This window comes from Bison bison, unplaced genomic scaffold (genome assembly GCF_000754665.1).
Source record: "Bison bison bison isolate TAMUID 2011002044 unplaced genomic scaffold, Bison_UMD1.0 scf7180017864040, whole genome shotgun sequence".
Lineage (NCBI taxonomy): Eukaryota > Metazoa > Chordata > Mammalia > Artiodactyla > Bovidae > Bison > Bison bison.
In genome coordinates, this window is record NW_011494612.1 from 4,230,494 (window position 1) to 4,251,338 (window position 20,845).

A 20,845-nucleotide genomic window follows, 5' to 3' on the forward strand; every position below is an offset into this window, starting at 1 on the left:
CTCTACTCGTAAGGAACCTCAAGTCCCAGAATTCCACGGGGACTCCAAATCCCAGAAACCCGCACTCCAAATCTTCTCCGAGTCCCCAGTCGGCTGACCGCGGACGCGACCAAGTTAGGAAACTGGGGTGAGATGCCGCAGCACTTGTCTCCAACCATATTTGTAGGGAGGGCTTTTTACAGAAGTATAGTATTTGAATCTTCACGTTCTCTCAGTTACAGCTCCCACAAAAGGCCCCCTGCCGGGGAATCTGATATGATGTTCAGCACCACCCCCATCCTGCCTCCCCTTTGCCTTACTCCCGTAAGAATGGTTCAGCCGGACATTGAGGCTCCTTGATTTGGATCAATGGTTGCACCCGCCCTCCCCCGGAATGTGGGCCTTTGGAGCGAGCGAGGTGGGAGGGACGGAGGCGGGAGGCGTGCAGGGCCCGGGCGGTCGTAGAGGCAGAGTCGGCCGCCGGCGGTGGGAGGAGCCGTGCGGTTCCGGCTGCCCAGGCGAGGCGACACTTGGGTCCGCGCCGCGGGCGGGGACGGCAGGTAGGCGAAAGGGCAGCCGCGGCTCCGCGGGAGGCTCGAGCTGCGGAGTCCCCTGCGGCGCCCGGCGCGCCCCCCGTACCCTCGGCCTCCGGCGAGGCGGGGGAATAAGGAGATGCCGACCCAGAGAGACAGCAGCACCATGTCTCACCCGATCGCAGGCGGCGGCATTGGGGACCACTCTCACCAGGTCCGGGTGAAAGCCTACTACCGCGGGTGAGTGTCCTGCGGTGGGGGTGGCAGGGGTGGAGAAAGACCAGCTCGGCTTGGCCTGGAGGAGGGGCGAATGTGGGGCTGGAGATGTGGGAGGAATGGTTTGGGCGGGCTAGTCGGGGGGACTCGGGATGGATGACCGAGTGGTCGGGGGAGGAACACCGGGCACTGGATGGGGACACCACCACCCAGTGGTGGTGCAGGACGCCCTGGAACCGCACGGCTGAGAATCCTGAGTAGGGTCCAGGGGAGGAGCCTTGGAGTAAGTAGGTCCCCCTGGTGGGTTTGAGAGACTCGCCTACTAAGATTTACAAAGAGCTTTATGTCTTTTAAGTCTGTATGTATTGGGAGTTGAGAGTTGATTCTGAGTGATGCCTTAGTTAACTAAGTTTACTATTAGGTTTTAAAGACGGAATTGCTTCCGTTTGCTGACCCTTTTGATTACCAGCAGGCCTATAGCCTCTGGTTTTCTAAGTCAGATTTGTCTTGTTCCCGACATGTATCAGGAATATGATCAGGCTGCCAGTATATTAGACGTAGGGGTTATATTTGAGTAAAGTTGATGTGTTTTCAGGGATATGCATTAGGTACTAGGTCTCGCCTAGGTTAGGTTGTGTATGTGTAAATTAAAATTCGTGAACTCTTCTTTGTCAGTGTTGCTTTAAGTCTTTTTTTTTTTTTAAGTCTTGTCCGATAGGGTGAGATACTGCAAGAAGAGAAGAGGGTGAGAATAAGCAGTTTTAAAATCTGTGATCTTTACTCATATTATCACCTAAGTTACAACTACTGTGGTTACCAAAAATAACCCAGTCCTAAAATCACAGTATTAAATCATATTCCATAATCAGTAATCTGAAGTGTCCCCCTTCCTTTGAGTTCCGTTGAGGTGTGAAATTTTTTTTGAGATAATTACATTTAGGAACATTAGAAAGCTGAACTGTTAGTGTGAACTTAAAGATTTGAAACTGAGGGCTAACAGAAAACCCAACTTCTGTGGCCTGTCGTAACTGCTTGTCCAAGCAGAAGTAAATTGCTTAAAAAAAAAAAAAAAACTCAAGCACTAGGAGGTTTGAAACTGCAGTGCATACTTTTACATTCCTGAGAGGATCAGTGAAGATAGCAAACTTTCAAAATGCCTCCCTTGTTTTGATTTCAAAGAAAATATAAGCTCCTATGTGTCTTACTGATTTGATAAAAGGATTTATTATTTTGTTTGCTGCAGTGAAGCCTCGGACTCTGTTTATTAGCTTGACTGTATTCAGGAGTAGTTAAAGGAGTTATTTTGGACACTAACCGTGGTTTTGCTTAAATTGATCAAGGAAGTCTTGATTTGAAAACAATAGCTCTGTACTTTGCACTGGAAAAAAATTGCTTTGTTTCCTTTACCTTATCTTTGACAGATGAGATATTTCACTTTAGAATCTGCTCTCTTTTATAAAGTTGACAGCCTGTGAGTTGTTAGGTACAGAGAATGAAATATAGTACATTTTCTTTTTTTATAGTGTCTGATTATTGACAATTTTAAAAAGCTAGATTTACACACACACACACACACACACACACACACACACACAGTAGGAACGGGCAAATTGTTTAAAAATATAAAATGAAAAGTGTTCCCCATCCAGTCTTCCCAACCTCAAGAGTTAACTATTATTGATAGTTCATTTCTTGTTCTTCTGGAGATTGCCTTTATTTCTTACTTTAAAGTTTTATACTTCCGTTGTGTGATTTATCAGCTTTAGATGGTATCTAGCGATTCCTTCCTCTGAAAGATGATAAACTGGGTACACCCTACCCTCTGCTTCCTTGCTCCCCTGTGCCTCTCATATTTATTGTTAAACTATTGTTTTTAGTTCACCGGTTTACTTTTCTGACTCTTGACGTTAAATTTAGGTAGTTTTCAATGATTCCAACTATGAAACATGAAAATAGTGCTTCTTCCTTTTTTCTCCTGTTTTTATTAGTTTGACAATTGCAAATAGGCCTCGTGCTTAATTGCTCAGTTGTATTGGACTCTTTGGATAGTCCAAAGAGCCCATGGATAGTAGCCTACCAGACTCCTCTGTCCATGGAATTTTCCAGGCAAGACTACTGTTTGCCATTTCCCTCTCCAGGGGATCTTTCCTACCCAGGGATCGAACCAGTGACTTCTGCCTTGACAGGCTGATGTTTTACCACTGATACCATACAGGCCCAAATAGGCCTCTGCTGCTGCTGCTGCTGGCTGCTGCTGCTAAGTCACTTCAGTCGTGTCCGACTCTGTGCGACCCCATAGACGGCAGCCCACCAGGCTCCCCTGTCCCTGGGATTCTCCAGGCAAGAACACTGGAGTGGGTTGCCATCTCCTTCTCCAGCGCATGAAAGTGAAAAGTGAAAGCAAAGTCACTCAGTTGTGTCCGACTCTTCGCCACCCTGTGGACTGCAGCCTACCAGGCCCCTCTGTCCATGGGATTTTCCAGGCAAGAGTTCTGGAGTGGGGTGCCATTGCCTTCTCCTTGCAAAGAAATCTAAGTCTGCTCTACTTTAGAATGTAGGTACTGCTCTATTTTTTTTTTTTAAAAAGGAGGATAAGGACTTATAACCCTATTAATGCTTGACTAAAATGTCTCCAAGACACTCAGTGTAAAATTTTTTTTTGCTTATTTTTAAAAACCTATGAATTTTGATTAGTAGTTAATCAACCTCTTGCCGTTTAGTGCCTTTATTCAATGAAAGCTTTCTAATAGTGCCTTCATTTCAAGCCTCATTTGAAGACAACATCAGCACTCCAAATTGTACCAATTTCTGACCTCTGAAATTAGATCTGTTAAGATTATATGTTTATTAACAATAGCCCAAACTGATGGTTCTTATATTGTGTAGTCAGCTGCTCATTACTACAGATGAAACTAAAATGAGTCACCAATGAGGATAGTTAAATAAACAGGTTGGCTGTCTAGAACACCTGCCTGGTTTTTAAATAGAAAATTCTTCCCTTACCATCAAGAAGTGTGAGGACAATCTGCATATGAAAAAGTTTCTTTTCTTTCACATCATGAGAACAGCTGTTATGGGAGAGTTTTCCCCTTATCCCCTTCTAATAATATTTCTTTCCAGTGAATATTGAAATCTTGGAATAACCAGAATTTTTTAGTGAATGAATTGCTGCCCCTTTCAATGATGTTTAGTGTTCTCATGTTAAATTTGTTCTTAGTGGAACTGTGCTGTCTCCCTAGATATAAAAGATATTTAATTAGCCCTTTTCGAGTTTTTAAGCAGAAGATTAATAGCCCTGAGAATGTGAGTTTATTGGATACCACCTAAGAGTGCCTGTCTCCTGGCCTGTACTCCTCTTCCCATGAGCTTGTCACTGAGTAGCCTGCCTTTCTTCAATCATTACCTACTGTTAGTTTGGAGGAGGAGAAACAGGTTTTGTGGGTTAGTGGTAGATTGCCATTGTGTGTGCTATCCTTATATAAAGTTACTGGATATTACGGGGTAGAATATAACAAGAAAATATCTGGACTACTCATTTCCTTGCATAATAAACATAAGAGAAATTTTGCGAAAAGCTTTGTAAACCTCCGCTGTTGAGCAGTTACGAATCCAGAGGATTCTTTCAGTGCACAACTATAAACAAAATGGGATGAGCTCCTTACATATTTGGAAAGTATAGCTGGTTCAGTGACGAAGTATGCAGGATTTTCTCACTGTGGACAAGTCTTGGCAAGACGTGTTTTTAAAAGTATTACAAAACAATTTTAGAGATATACTTCCAGTATGGGTTCTAAGGAAATAAGAATGATATATTGAGTTGAAAGTTAGGGGAAGGTCAGTTATTGGTCCTAGACTGTCTGGCCCGGCACCTGAGCAGAGGCAGCAGATCCATAGCTTCACCAGAGAGAGAGAAAGGGCATGGTGGCCTGCTGCCAAACCCAAAACAACCCTCTCAGAAATTTGGATTAGATAATGTGGAGATAAACTGCTTGTCAGCAGCGAGGACTGAAGCTGAAGAGTTACCAGAGAGGCTGGTGAGGCCAGGCTTGCCATATGCAAACTGAAGGGCTGAGGAAACGAGAAGAGAAAGCGATGTTTCTTGATAGCTTTCTAATACAGCTCCTGGACCCTCTTTCTAAGATTACTTGAGTGTTTGTTTCTTTCATGGTTCAAATGAGCCTAATCAAAACACAGATTTTAGAAAACCCAATCTTGTTTAGGATTTCACATTTTACCAAAGTGTGTTTCAACTCAGTTTAATAAATACTGTTGAACAATTACTCTGAGCCAGGTACATGGTACCAGAGTGGTCACAGAGGATGTCGAGGTGGGTATAAGGCTCTGCCCTTGAGGAACCGAGAGACTTGTAGGAGGAAAGACTTTAAAAAGTTCATAAAGTGGTGTGTGTGTGTATGTGTATGTGTGTGTTTATATGTATGGATGGCTCTTGGGGAGGAGTTTGGGTTGAGGGAAGCCCTCCTAGAGGATGCGGTGTTTGAGGCTATTAAAAGATAAGTTTGTTTGTCTGGTGGACTACGATTTTGGGTGGGAGGTCATTCCAGGCATTGCACAGCTGCATGATATGCTTGGGGAGTTAAGATGGATTTAGTTGTTAGTCCCATAGTCATTTCTCATTAGGACATAACGTGTATAGTGGGCACTGATAAGTGAGCTAGTAAGAAGTTTACAGGCACTGGATGAGGAAGACTCGAATATCATACTTTGGACTTCAGACTATTTCTCATTGGTAAAGATTTTAAGTAAGGGATGTATGATTTAGATTTTTATTTTAGAAAGATCACTCTTAGAACCAGTGTAGTAGATGAATGAGCAATGGATGAAACTTTATCTGGAGGCTTTGGAAGGAGTCCAGGTGAGAGATTCTGAGATGGAAAAGAGGATGTGGATTTGGGGTGATTTCAGGGGGTGGAATCATTATGAATTAGAGAGTGATTGCTTGTGGAAAAGAGAGAGGGTCTGAGTCTGACTTGGATTTTCTCATTTGGAGAGACTAGGGAATAGAGAAAGAAGAGATTTATTAGAGAAGGTAATTAATTCCCTGGAACAAGTAATCAAAATTTGCTTTGGGGGCATCCAGGTGGAAATGTCCAGAAGCAATTGAACAGCTGTTTCTTGTGTGCCTGCTCTGTGTCCCCAGCACTGTACGTGACAGACAGCTAACCTATGTAGGAACATGGCTGAGAAGAATGATAGGAACAAAAATGCCACCAGCAGCCGACTACAGATCAGAAAGACGAGGCACCAGAGTTAATTTTTAAAATACAGAAATATATAAAGTAGAAAGTTCCCCCATAACCTCTCACTCTCACTTCCTGGGGGGGCATTGTTAACAGTTGGGGATATTCTACATCATATCAATGTATTATATGTATACATATACACACACGTTTATTTTTCCTATAAATGTGTTCACATGTTTATATGTGTTTCTGTACCTTGAGTTTTTTCATTCATGATCACTTTTCCATGTCGGGATAGACAGATAAGCAGGCAGATATACATAGAGCAATCTGCCTCTTTCTGTATAATTGGCACATAGTCTTGCATACTATTGTTACAACATAATTTATATAATCTTTTTTTCTGGTTGATGAATTTTCATTAAATTGCTCTATTAAGTCATGTTGAAGGAATATCCTTATATTTAATATATATTCTTGCATGGTTGAAGATATGCCTATTTTAAAACTTGATATTGTCCTCCAAAAATATCAATTGACGTTCCCAATAACAGTGTACAAATGAAGTATTTTTCCTTATGATTCCATTACATCTTATCGGTCTTTTAACTTCTTGCAAATACAATTGGCAAAAAATGCTAATTTTTTTAAAACAATATTGAGAAGTAGATATCATTTCTATTTTATGGATGATAATACTGAGGCTTAGTAAACCACAATACAAAGTTGAGTCTTACTCTTCAGAGAAGTTTCCCTTTGCCCTGTTAATATATTGATGGGCCTTTTTGAGATTACTTTTTCTTTATATTCAAATTCATATTTCATAGTTCTTTTCTATCTCCTTGACTATTAAAATATAGATGTTGCATTTTGGCTTTCTTATAATTAACAATTAATTTGAGGGATGATACTTTGAGATGGTACAAATATTTCCTCACCACCTTTTACCCAGTGGTATTACATCCATGGATAATCGTGCCTAAATCTATTATATTGGTGAACACAAGTAAAAATTTTTTTCTGATTCTGCTATATTTAATTTAGGAAAAAAGCTTATGTTGAAATAGCGAAAGGACTGAATATGGTTTGTTTTTTTTTTTTCAGGTTTTTTTTTTAAAGCAGTTAGTCCTAAGGAAAAGCTTTAGATTCTTTATTTTAGAACATAGGAACATAATGAATGCTTAAAACTGTTTGACTGGTGAAGCACAGTTAAAAATGCTTTTATTCTTTTCTTTTTTAAATTCAGCTAAAACTATATCTAAATTTACCATTTTGGGCATCTTTGTGGTAAAGCAGACTGTATTGTTGAAGACCAGTGGTAAGCTAATTTATGCCAACACTGAAGTTAAAACCAGGAAAAAAAAACTTCCATGGATAATTTGTTTTGTACCTTAGAAGTAATATCTTTATTTTGCAGTTTATTTTTAGTTTTGGTACTATAATAAGAATCTGGTGATTGTGGGATAAATGAACATGGTGCTTACCCAATTGCTTAGAGGGGTATTTATAAAAAAAAAGTCCCTTAAAGGTTTTAGTTCCTGGAACTTAAGGAGTGGCAGTAGATGAAGCCTGACTGCTTCACTGAGTCTCTTTAGGATGTATGTACTTATGATTTCTAAAGGATTTTTAAAGCATGTTTTAAAAGTATTTGCACAGTCTGGTAAATATTTTACAGGTCTTGAAAAATAAAGTTTCTGAAAAATCTGTATTATTTACAAATATGCTTCCATAGTGTTAATTGTAACTATGAGTGAACTTTAATAAGAAACTCATATTTTGATGACACCTGATCATACTAATTTCTTCTCTTTGCATTCAAAGAGATAATGTCACACTTGTTCTTTGCCAGGGAAGTTCAGCGAAAGCCTTTTCTTCTCTTCTGATTTAGTTCTAAAATGTATTCTCCCAATCCTCACCCCCTCATAATAGTAACCTGGGGGATAATTTGAAAGAAAGATTGCTTTAAGGTAAGCAAGTTGCCTTTTAATGTCACTAGAGGAAGAAACTATTTTCTGCTTTAATTTTCTTTTTGAAATACACACTTTAAAAATAATTAGAACAATAATTTTATTTATGTATAACAGTAATTTAAAATTTGTTTTATATTTTATTTATATTTATTTTATTACAGAGTAACATGTGTCATAAAATCATACCTTTACATGGTAGAAAAATTAATAATAATCTATGCCATTCAGAAGGGTTTCAATATTTACAAAGTACCTCTTCTTTCTATCTCTTGTCTCCTCCTAATCCCCATTTCCACCACCAAGATTTAACTACTATTAAAATTTTGCTTTCTTTTTATTATATCTGTTGATCAGTATGAAAGATAAGAAATTTAGCACTTTTTCATTGCCTCCTCTCCTCACAATTTTTAGTTTTTCTTGTGGTTACATTTAAAGCTTAAATAATATACCTCCTCCTGCTTTTTCTTTTATTTATAATTATAGTAAAATGTTTTAAATTGACTATCTTAACCATTTTTAAGTGTACAGTTGAGTAGTGTTAACTATATTCACATTGTTATGTGACCAATCCCCAGAACTTTTTCATTTTGCAAAACTGAAGTTACATATTAACAACTCTTCCATCTTCCTCCAACCCCCAGCCCCTGGCAACTACTATTCTGTTTTCTGTTTCTATGAATTTGACTCCTTGTAGCTCAGAGGTTAAAGCGTCTGCCTGCAATGTGGGAGACCTGGGTTCGATCCCTGGGTTGGGAAGATCCCCTGGAGAAGGAAATGGCAACCCACCCAGTACTCTTGCCTGGAGAATCCCATGGACGGAGGAGCCTGGTGGGCTACAGTCCATGGGGTTGTAAAGAGTTGGACACGACTGAGCGAATCCTTAGTCCTTAGTCCTTAGATACTTCATACACATGGAGTCATATAGTATTTGTCTTTTGGCGACTGGCTTATTTCACCTTCAAGATTCATTCATATTGTAGCATGTATGAGAATTTACTTTTTTTTTTGAGGCTGAATAATACTTCTTTGTGTTTGTATATCACATTGAGTTTATGTATTCATCTGTCAGTGAACACTTGGGTTGCCTCACCTTTTGGCCATGGTGAATAATGCTGCTGTGAATGTGGGTGTACAAATATCTGTTGGATTCCCTGCTTTCAGTTCTTTTGGATATATGGAGCCAGAAGTGGAACTGCTGGATCATATGGAAATACTTTTTTAAATTTGTTGAGGAACATCCATACTGGTTTCTATAGCTGCTGTGCCTTTTTACATTCCCACCAATAGTACACAGGGCACCAGTTTCTCCACATCTTTGATTACACTTGTTATTCTAGGTTTTTGATAGTAGCCATCCTGATGGATACGAGGTGACATTTTATTGTGATTTTTTCTGTTGGTGTGCAGTTGATTTACAATATAGTTTGTTGTGTTAATTTCTGCCCTATCATTATGGTTTTGGTTTGCATTTTTCTGATAATTAGTGACGATAAACATTTTTTTCTTAAGCTTGTTGGCCATTTCTATATACTCTTTGGAGAAGTGTCTGTTCAAGTCCTTTGACTATTTTTAAATTCAGGTTATTATTTTTTTTCTTGTTCTCTGCTTTTATATTTAGTTATTAGTTTTAGATAAGAGTTTTGACTCTCCATTAGGAAAGACATGTTTTTGAATTTATACTTCCTTTTGCTTTCTCACGTCTCGATTTTTCCTGTTAATTTTTACATTGTAAAGGTATATAACATTATTCTGTTCTTTAACTCATATTTTTTAAAGCAGTTTTTTAAAAGCACTTATAATGAATGCTTATGTAAGTGTGATACACTTGAAAAACAAAGAAGTGTGATTAGATGTTTAGAGAAGGAAAAGTAATTTTGTGTCAGTAAAACTTCTCTCTTTAAAGGGTTCCAGTTAACTTTAATTTTGGGGGCTGGTATGTTTTCTCCATCAATTTTATCTCATCTGTTTTCAGTCATCCAGGATTTTTTCATACTTTCTGGTCTGCTGTTGATGCCTTTTTTTGTTTTCTAAGACTTTGATAAACTTGTCATTTCAGTGGGCCCTTAGAATGAAAGGGGCTTCCCTGGTGGCTCAGACAGTAAATAATCTGCCTACAGTGCGGAAGACCTGGGTTCAATCCCTGGGTTGGGAAGATCCCCTGGAGGAGGGGATGGCAAACCACTCCTATATTCTTGCCTGGAGAATTCCATGAAGAGAGAATCCTGGTGGGCCACAGGCCATGGGGTCACAAAGAGTTGGACACGACTGAGAAACTAATACTTTCACTCAGAAAGGATATAGATGTTTGTTCCCTCCACCATATTGAACAATCTGTGTGTTGTCTTTAGAAAGCTGGATTATTTTCATCTAATAAGGTTCCACTTTTATTTAAAGTATTATATGAATACATAAAGTTTTAAAAGTTCTTGAACACATTAAGGGTATGTTGAACACATTAAGCTATATGCTAGGTTGGTCTTCCCTGGTGCGTCAGTGGTAAAGAATCCACCTGCCAGAGCAGGAGACTCAGATTCAGTCCCTGGGTTGGGAGAATCCCTTGGAGAAGGAAATGTCAACCAGTCCAGTATTTTTCCCTGGGAAATCCCAGGACTTGCAGGCTGCAGTCCATGGGATCGCAAAAGAGCCAGACACAGCTTAGCGACTAAAAGACAAACAATATGCTAGGTATTATTCTAAGTATTACAAGTGTGAATTCACTTGACACATTAAATCCTTAAAATACCATAGGAGATAATATTATTCTCATTTTATAGGTGAGGAAATTGAGCCAACAGAGAAGGCAAATAATTCACTTAAGACCATACAGCTGGTAAGTGATAGAGCCTGGATTCAAACCCAAACATACTGGCTTTAGCGCTCATGTCTTAACCATTATACTATGGCTACCTCGAATATGTCATTCCTCCTTTGTGGAATGCTTTTTATCTTACATTTCCTCGTGCTTTTTTTAGAGTCCAACATACGACACCTCCATTTACTCAACATATATTAATTGAGCATCCGTTCTGGCCTGATGTTGTGTTAGATATTGGTGATACAGCGATGAGCAAAACAAAATGCTTACTCTCAGAATTTTACATTTAGTTGGGGGAATGTGTATAATTTGTTTGTGCTGGCCATGTATTTTCACTGAAAAATAAAAAAAAAATCAGTTTCATGTACTAAATTGTACAGGCTCCTCTGTCCATGGGGATTTTCCCGGCAAGAATACTGGAGTGGATTGGCATTCCCTCCTCCAGGGGATTTTCCCAACCAGGGCTCAAACCCAGGGATCGCGCATTGCAGGTGGCTTCTTTACTATCTGAGCCACCTGGGAAGCCCATGTACTAAATTAGACTCATTAAATCTCTGAAACAAGGATTATAGTTTTTATTAGCCAGTCTCTTAAAAGTGAGATTGACTTATTGTACCCATTATGCTTTTGTCACAAAATAACATCTGATGGTAGCTATGCTTTGGGTGGATGCTGTTGTGGGAGGTAGTGCTGCAGATGAGCATTCAGGTGGTTTTTCAGGAGTACTTTTGGGGTTGATAGCTATGGAAGATAAGGGGAGGGAAGGAAGCAAGCTTAGGTAGGAAAATATCAAGATGCTGTGACGTCTCAACAGAAACTTTAGCTCACCCTCTGGGGAGTTCTAAAGATGAATTGGCACTTCATAGCTTTTGCAAGTCACATGTAGGACCTTTATACTGAATTGCTCATTAGTTGTGGGCTGACCAGGAACGGGCTTTGACTGTAGATGAGGAGTCAAATCTCTGAAAGAGGCTGAAGATTGGGGATGTCTGGTGGTAGCATTCCCGGCAGCTGGTGTGACAGGTGCTCTGTTGCTAATGGGGAATTCTGCAGGCGAAGTGGAGAGAGGAATGGTCAGATCACAGCATCCACAAGTGTCATTAGGAGATGTGGATTTGAATTAATTTTCTATTTCCTGTGAAACTCTGGCAAATATTCCTTTGTGCTTTTGCTTTTTAAATCTGTAAAACAGGATTAGTTTGACAGTTATTATGAAAATCATATAACCTGTTTGTTCAAACACCTGAAACACACTAAAGAATCTGTATATGTTTATAGGCTAAGGAAACATAAACAGTGGTATTTCCTTGTCAGTTCAGTTCAGTTCAGTTGCTCGGTCATGTCCGACTCTGCGACCCCATGGATTGCAGCACGCCAGGCCTCCCTGTCCATCACCAACTCCCAGAGTTTACTCAGACTCATGTCCATTGAGTTGGTGATGCCATCCAACCATCTTATCTTCTGTCATCCCCTTCTCCTCGTGCCCCCAATCCCTCCAGCATCAGGGTCTTTTCAAATGAGTCAGTTCTTTGCATCAGGTGGCCAAAGTATTGGAGTTTTCAGCTTCAGCATCAGTCCTTCCAATGAATATTCAGGACTCATCTCCTTTAGGATGGACTGGCTGGATCTCCTTGCAGTCCAAGGGACTCTCAAGAGTCTTCTCCAACACCACAGTTCAAAAGCATCAATTCTTCAGCACTCAGCTTTCTTTATAGTCCAACTCTCACATCCACACCTGACCACTGGAAAAACCATAGCCTTGACTAGGCGGATCTGTGTTGCCAAAGTAATGTCTCTGCTTTTTAATATGCTGTCTAGGTTGGTCATAACTTTCCTTCCAAGGAGTAAGCGTCTTTTAATTTCATGGCTGCAGTCACCATCTGCATTGATTTTGGAGCACAAAAGCATAAAGTCAGCCACTGTTTCCACTGTTTCCCCATCTATTTGCCATGAAGTGATGGGATCGGATGCCATGATCTTCGTTTTCTGAATGTTGAGCTTTAAGCCAACTTTTTCACTCTCCTCTTTCACTTTCATCAAGAGGCTCTTTAGTTCCTCTTCACTTTCTGCCATAAGGGTGGTGTCATCTGCATATCTGAGGTTATTGATATTTCTCCTGGCAATCTTCTACATTCAGTTAAGGAATATTTGAGTCCCTATTGTGTACATAAAATAGTTACATGAATGTAGTAAAGAGTCAAGAATTTTTTATCTTCCAGTTTATAATTTAGCTAAGGATGTGTGTATATAATTAATTTAATAACAAAATGGAGCATAAGATACACGTTGGGCAGGTTTAGAAGTGTAGACCATTGGGGCTATGAGGTTAAAAAGGTTTTAATGGAAGTTGATGTTGAAGAAAAAAAGATGATGTTGAAGAAAAATTTCCACCTCCCTCCTTAAACTGAGGAAGTGACAGGATTAAAACTTAGATCATCAAAGTCTTATGTATGGGGATTGTGAGTACAGATGTCTATAATAGAGTGTTTGTGCTGGAAATGGTGGGATCATGTTAAGAATAGAAAGTGGAACCAGCTTATCTAGAGTATTAAATACTACAAAGAGAGCTGAAATTACAGATTTAGGAAATACTTACATAGAGTTAATAGATAAAACACTAAAAGTGAATTAGGTTTCAGAAAGAGAAAGACAGAGAAGGAATATGAGAGAAGGAGTGAAAAATGTCTTATGATTGAAGACAGAAGGAGACTTAATAAGTGTTCAGAATGGTAGAAAGGGAGACAGGGAAGCAGACTGTTACGAAGCCAAGGCGAGAGAGTTCTAAGAGACAGGGGCATGAAACCATGATATGCTTAGGAAGAGACTCGTTTTCAAGAAAGGCCATTCACTTTCCATGTGTGGCTCTCTGCTAAGCTTCTGTAGAGTCTCTGAAGACTGGAGTTTTAACTTTTTTTTGCAGATGACTAACAATTTTAACACCTTACTTCTTACTCCACATTCTGTATTCCAACTACCCATGTCAGTTCACACAGTCCCTAACGCATTTCCTTCCTTTCTTCAACAACTACTTATTGAATACCTGTTCTGTGCTAGACATTGTGTTGGCCACTAGGAATATAATGAACAAAATTCCTGCTTTCATCAAGCTTACATTTGTAGCTGGGGTAGATGGTGGACTCTAAACACTGGTTTATCTGTCCAGTGGTAGAAGAGGTAGGTCAGAGGGGCAGCAAGGGCCAGTTCCTACAGGGCCTTGTAGACCCTTCTGGGGACTTTGGTTTCCCTTTACTTTTGGGAAAGGCATTTGGAGAGTTTAAAGCAAAGGAAAGATGTGAACAACGTTAATTTTGTAAACCCCTTATGACAGAGCCTGGCACATGGAGATCGCTATATATTTGTTTAATTAGTCATTGGGTCTATTTGACTTTCCCTGAAAAGGATGACTGTGGCTGGCTACTCGTGGGGATCAGATCACAGGGAGTCTTCTCATGGTTCCTTGGAGGAACACCCAGGCTTTTGTTCTAAAACATTTTGTTGTGTTTTTGAGTCTTGTAGTAAATAGCTGCTCAGTGGATTTATTTAAGTGTTATGATTTATCTAACAGTAATGTGAAAATAAATGCATATTTATGTCTATTCCTTTGTTTTTGGGGTGTCTACCTTATAATATGAATTATATTTTAAAGTCGATTTTGGGAATTGGATTGCTAATCTGGGTGGTTAGTCTGTGGAAGTTAAGGCTGAAGAAGAGGACGTGACAGATCCTTATTAAATTTTTGAAGGGCCATCTCTTTGATGAAGATAGACTTCTAGGGAAGGGGAGATTAGTGATTAGAGATTGTAAGATATTTCAGTTAAGTATAATCCAGAAGCCGACCAATAATAGAGCTACTTGTCTTTGGAGTATAGTACTCACAAAAGAGTGAGCTTCTGATAACTAGCATTAAAACAAAAGTGGACCTCCTATTTGTTAAAGCAGGTAGGGTGGGCTTCTTGAATGAGGAGGGGAGATTAAGATTTCTCACAAAACCACTGTTTTTATTTTTAAGCATTATTAAGTATTGGTGTTTTATTTTTTACAGAGATAGTTTACTGGAAGTGACACGTGTTGATGTCCACACAGAATCTCTGAAGTCCATCAAAACATCAGGCATTATTAGTCACTCTCTAACTTAAAACTCCTTTTTCTTTTTCAGGGATATCATGATAACACATTTTGAACCTTCAATATCCTTCGAGGGTCTTTGTAATGAGGTTCGAGACATGTGTTCTTTTGACAACGAACAACTTTTCACCATGAAATGGATAGATGAGGAAGGTGAGTGGCAAAGAGAGGGCTGCCTGTGTGAGCATTCGATTTCATATGCCATTCTGTTGTCTGTTTTTAAAGTGTAGTAAAAATTCTAATTAATATAAGGAGGGAAAGGTATGTTAGAAATTTGATGCCATTCTTATTTTCCCTCAAGCGTTTAAAAGAGTACCAGAGAGGCGCTTCCCTGGTGGCTCAGTGATAAAGAATCCGAGTGCCAGTGGAGGAGACACAGGTTCTATTCCCAGTCCTGGAAGATCCCCCATGCCACAGAGCAACTAAGCCTGTTCACCCCAACTATTTGAGCCTGTGCTTTAGTGCCCATGAGCTGTAATTGCTGAAGCCCACATACCCTAGAGCCTGTGCTCAGCAACAGGAGAAGCCACTGCAATGAGAAGCCATCACACTACAACCAGAGAGTGTAGCCCCTACTTGCTGCAACTAAAGAAAAGCTAGCACAGTAACATAGACTCAGCACAGCCAAAATTAATTAATTAATTGAAAAAGTGATTGTGACAACCATTATTTCAAAGGTGGTGGCAGAAATTTATTTTTTTAATGTTATTTGGGTGTGCAGAGTCTTAGTTGGGGCACGTGGCATCTTTAGTTGCTGCTTGCGATCTCTTGGGTGCAGCATGTGGGGTGTAGCTCCCTGAGCAGGGATCAAACTTGGGCCCCCTGCACTGGGAGCTGAGTCTTAACCATGGGACCACCAGGAAAGTCCTAGAAACTTAATTCTTTAATAACTTGTACACAGAAAGCATTTATTTTGTATCTGTGTGCTGAGAAGGGATATTTTTTATCCTCAAACTCCACAGGGAGATGGACTTAACAAAAAACAAGTGTGACAGTCAACCCTGAATGCATAGGAGTCTCAGAATAAGAAAGAAACAGCATTCACATATGCCTGAAATATCTGCAAAGTTTGAACTAAACCTCTAACAGAGTAAAAGCTTTTGAAGGGGAGTAGGTGAGGGGAGAACCAGAAAGAAATAGAGAAAAAAGAAAGTATAAGATATAAAAAGGCATGAAGGTATGAAGAACATGGTATGTGGGGAAGGGCAATAATTCACTAAGTTGAAAGAATGGGGAGGCCTCCTCCTCTTGGTCCCATTGTTGAACCTGAGTTGGAAGAGGCAAGTCTGATCTCAAAGTGAAAGTGAAAACATTGGTCACACTTAGTCATGTCTGACTCTGCGACCTCATGGACTGTAGCCTGCCAGGATCCTCTGTGCATGGGATTCTCCAGGCAAGAATAGTGGAGTGAGTTGCCATTCCCTTCTCCGAGGGATCTTCCCGATCTGGGGATCGAAGCTGGGTCTCCTGCATTGCAGGTGGATTCTTTACCATTTGAGCCACCAGGGAACAGAGGTAAAACCACTACCAGATCACCCCCAGCTGGCCACCACCAGAAGGAGGGGGGCCATGATCCAGAGGAACCAGCACAGTTGAGAACTCTGCTCTGAAACTACAGACGACATTTTAAGAGAACATTCTGAGAAATGGGGCACACTGACAGATCGAGCAGTGATGAGAGACGCCCAGACAAAACATTCTAGGACTTTTAGTCTTATGACTTACTCAAGTGTTGAAGAGGTGGACGTGGCAATGAGTGCAGAACCACACGAAGTTGCTGGGTGTTTGGTGAAACCAGGGAGCTGTTTCTGGAGGATTCTGTAAAGCCTAATGCTCTTTTGAAAGCAAAGAAAATTTTTGTTGATGGTATTAAAGAAGATACAGAAGAATATGAGCAACTGCTTTGAAAAGTATGGCAAGATTGAAACTATAGAAGTTAAGGAAGACAGGTAGAGTGGAGAAAAGAGAGGATTTGCTTTTGTAACTTTTTAAAAATATTTATTTACTTACTTATTTGACTGCGTCGGGCCTGAGTTGCTGCATGGGGGATCTTTCATTGTGGTGCACAGACTCTGGTTGAGGCGTGTGAGCTTGGTAGTTGCAGGGTGTGGGCTTAGTTGCTTCTCGGCATGTGGGATCTTAGTTCCCTGACCAGGGATCAAACCTGCATCTCCTGTGTTGCAAGGTGGATTCTTAACCACTGGACCACCAGGGAAGTCCCTGCTTTTGTAACTTTTGATGATCATGACACAGTTGATAAAACTGGTGTTCAGAAATACCACTCTATTAATGGATGAGCTGTGACATGAAAAAGGCCCTTCCTAGACAAGAAACGCAATCTGTGGATCACAGAGAGGTTGTGAAGGTGGATGTGGCAACTTTGTGGGTTGTGGTAGAAACTTTGGAGGTGGTAGAGTGTTTTTATATTTAATGTGTTAACCAGAAGCCATGGAGGCCTAATTACACTAATGCTCCTTTTTAAAATATAGCTCCCCCTGCCAGCAAATAATTAAAATACTACTCAATTGCTATTCAGATCAGATGCTGATTATTCATAAGGGCTATTATTGCTGCCCCAAAAGGGCTTTTTAAAAATTGAGATTTTATGTTAATTTACTTAAAAAAAATGACTGCTGAGGGAGAGATGCTTAAGATAAAGCTAGTTTCTAAATAATTTTTTAAATCAGTTAATTTTCAAAATTAAGGATGGGGAGTGCTAAGGAACTTGGGCTAGATCCTTGCTACTTGAAGTACAGTCTGTGGTACTTAGTAGAAAAGGGGGCTCTCCAGCCCCATCACTGAATCAGAATCTACATTTTAACAGGATCTACAGGTGAGCTGCATGAATATTACAGTTTGAGAAGCATAGGACTAGATCCCAGAAGGCTTTGCAAACCACATTAGCCTTTATTTTACATGATGGAATGTCACTGAAGTATAGTTGAAAGATGCCTGAATATGCTAGTTTTGTGTAATGGTTCTCAATTAATTGTAATACCCATGGAATTTGATCTTAAGGAATGGCATTTTAATTCAATATTTGGGGCTGGCTATTTCTGTATTCACTAATATGAAGAGCCCTGAAAAGATATTTTTCTAGCTTCAAGCTATGGATAAACTGAAGCCCATTCTCACTTTTTAAGACATTTTTTAAAGTTTCTCTAAAGTAATCCATGTTTACTGTTTGGGGGGGAAAAGTAGTAGAGATGATTATGAAATTTAAAAAATCTTCTGTTTACCCTTTATCCTCTCTCTTCCCTCACCAGTCCTGGTCCTAAGGGAAGAAACCACAGCTTAGTGTATATCATTCTAGATATGTCCTATGCATATATAAATATTCTTATTTCTATATATCACTAATAAACAGCTTATTTCACATAAAAAGAAATATATGCAAGCCAGTGAACTTTGATAATGAGTATTGGACATTGTTTCATTTCAGTATGCATCCCTTTATATCATTATCTTTTTTATAACCCTGTGAAATATTCCATATTGTAGATATTTCATGATTTATTTAATCTTTGATTGATGGACATTGGACTGTTTTGAGATTTTGGCTACTATATAATAAACATTTTTATATGTAAATTTCTTCTGTTGTATGGGACTCTCTCAGTAGTAAATGCACACGGTATGCACATTGTAGATTTTGGTAGCTAGTGACAGTTTGCTGTCTAAGAAAGTTAAACCAGTTTAAGGCACAACTACATTGAATGAGAACATCCCTTCACTCTTGCCTTCACCAGCCTCAGGTATTATGTCTTTAACATTTGGGCTCCAAAATCACGGCAGATGGTGACTGCAGCCATGAAATAAAAAGACGCTTGCTCCTTGGAAAGTTATGACCAACCTAGGTAGCATATTCAAAAGCAGAGACATTACTTTGCCAACAAAGGTCCATCTAGTCAAGGCTATGGTTTTTCCAGTGGTCATGTATGGATGTGAGAATTGGAGTATAAAGAAAGCTGAGGGCCAAAGAATGAATGCTTTTGAACTGTGGTGTTGGGGAAGAGTCTTGAGAGTCCCTTGGACTGCAAGGAGCTCCAACCAGTCCATCCTAAAGGAAATCAGTCCTGAATATTCATTGGAAGGACTGATGCTGAAGCTGAAAATCCAATACTTTGGGCCACCTGATGTGAAGAACTGACTCATTTGAAAAGACCCTGATGCTGGGAAAGATTGAAGGAGGGAGGAGAAGGGGACGACAGAAGATGAGATGGTTGGATGGCATCATCAACTCAATAGACATGAATTTGAGCAAGCTCCGGGAGTTGGTGATAGACAGGGAAGCCTGGTGTGCTGCAGTCCATGGAGTCACAAAGAGTCGGACATAACCACGCGACTGAACTGAACGTTTTTTAAATCTAATAAGTGAAATGCTAGCTTTGTATTTTATATTTTGTACTATTTAAGAGTAAGACTGAGTTTTCTCATCTATTCAACTACTTTTTGACCTTCTCTATCTAAAGGTTTGTTTAAATATTGTTAATTATAAATGATGTGGATATTTCATAATATGTCTTCAGCCTGAAAATGAAACTATATAATTTAGCACAGTGCATAGAATATAGCTAGCATAGAGAATTCCCTGGGGGTCCAGTGGTTAGGACTTGGCGCTTTCATTGCATGGCCTGGATTCAATTCCTGGTCAGGGAACTGTGATCACCTCAGCCATACAGCATGGCCAAGAAAAGAGGAAAAGCAAAAGAAAAATATAGTTAGTATCAATATACTGTTTCTTACCCAAGTCAGTGTTATTTTAGTCCTGTTTTGATCATTTCTTTTTATTTATTTGCCATGTAGTGCTTTTGCATTCAGTGATTTTCAAACTGTAGTGCATATAGAAGTCACTATATAATGTGGGTTTTTTGTTTTTTTAAAAGACGTATATTTATTTTATCTATTTATTTTGGCCATGCTGCACAGCTTGTGGGATCTTAATTCCCCAACCAGGGATTGAACTAGGGCCCTCAGCAATGAACGCAGGGAGTCCTAACCACCGGACCACTGAGGAATTCCCTAGATAATGCGTTTTCTTTAAAAGAAATTGGTTTTAGGACTTCCCTGGCAGTCCAGTGCTTAAGAATCCAAGCTTCCACTGCAGGGGACACAGGTTCAATCCCTGGTCAGAGAACTAGGATCCAGCATGCCAGGTGATGTGCCCCAAAAAATAAATAAAAATACAAATAAATGAATGAAATTGGTTTAGAGCCATCCATTTTAAATTGTCTTGGTACCTTTATACTTTGTTTCATCTTTGCCTGGAGAGTTCTCTTCCAAGATTGTCACATGGTTGTCTCTTTCTTGTCATTCAGGTCTTAATTCAGATGTCATGTTCTTCAAGAACCCCTGTTTTTCTTCTGAACCCGTATTCACTTTGTATCTTGTTTGTGTAGACTATAAGCTCCATGAAAGCAGAGATCCTGGCTTTTCTGTGGAGTTCCAGTGTCTAGAGCAGTACTCAGTAATCAGTTCAGTTTAGTTCAGTCACTCAGTCATGTCCGACTCTTTGCAACCCCATGGACTGCAGCACACCAGGCCTCCCTGTCCATCACCAACTCCCGGAGTTTACTCAGACTCATGTCCATTGAGTCAGTGATGCCATCCAACCATCTTATCCTCTGTCGTCCCCTTCTCCTCCCCCCCTTCAATTTTTCCCAGCATCAGGATCTTTTCAGATGAGTCAGTTCTGCACATCAGGTAGCCAAAGTATTGGAAAGTATTTTCCAAAGTATTTTCAGCTTCAGCATCAGTCCTTCCAATGAATATTCAGGACTGATTTCCTTTAGGATGGACTGGTTGGATCTCCTTGCAGTCCAAGGGATTCTCAAGAGTCTTCTCCAACACCACAGTTCAAAAGCATCAATTCTTCGGTGCTCAGTTTTCTTTATAGTCCAACTCTCACATCCATACATGACTACTGGAGAAACCATACCCTTGACTAGACGGACCTTTGTTGGCAAAGTAATGTCTCTGCTTTTGAATATGCTATCTAGGTTGGTC

General features: G+C 39.8%; 1 protein-coding gene across 1 annotated transcript in view; it reads left to right on the top strand.

Moving 5' to 3' along the window:
* The first annotated feature begins 411 nt into the window (after window positions 1-411).
* The window catches only part of PRKCI (protein kinase C, iota), a 71,308-nt gene continuing 50,874 nt past the window's right edge, over window positions 412-20,845 (top strand). The window contains exons 1-2 of the mRNA XM_010835231.1: window positions 412-752; window positions 14,871-14,992. Of these exons, the coding sequence (XP_010833533.1) occupies window positions 652-752; window positions 14,871-14,992 (223 nt within the window). The 5' untranslated portion in view covers window positions 412-651. The remainder of the gene's footprint in view (window positions 753-14,870; window positions 14,993-20,845) is intronic.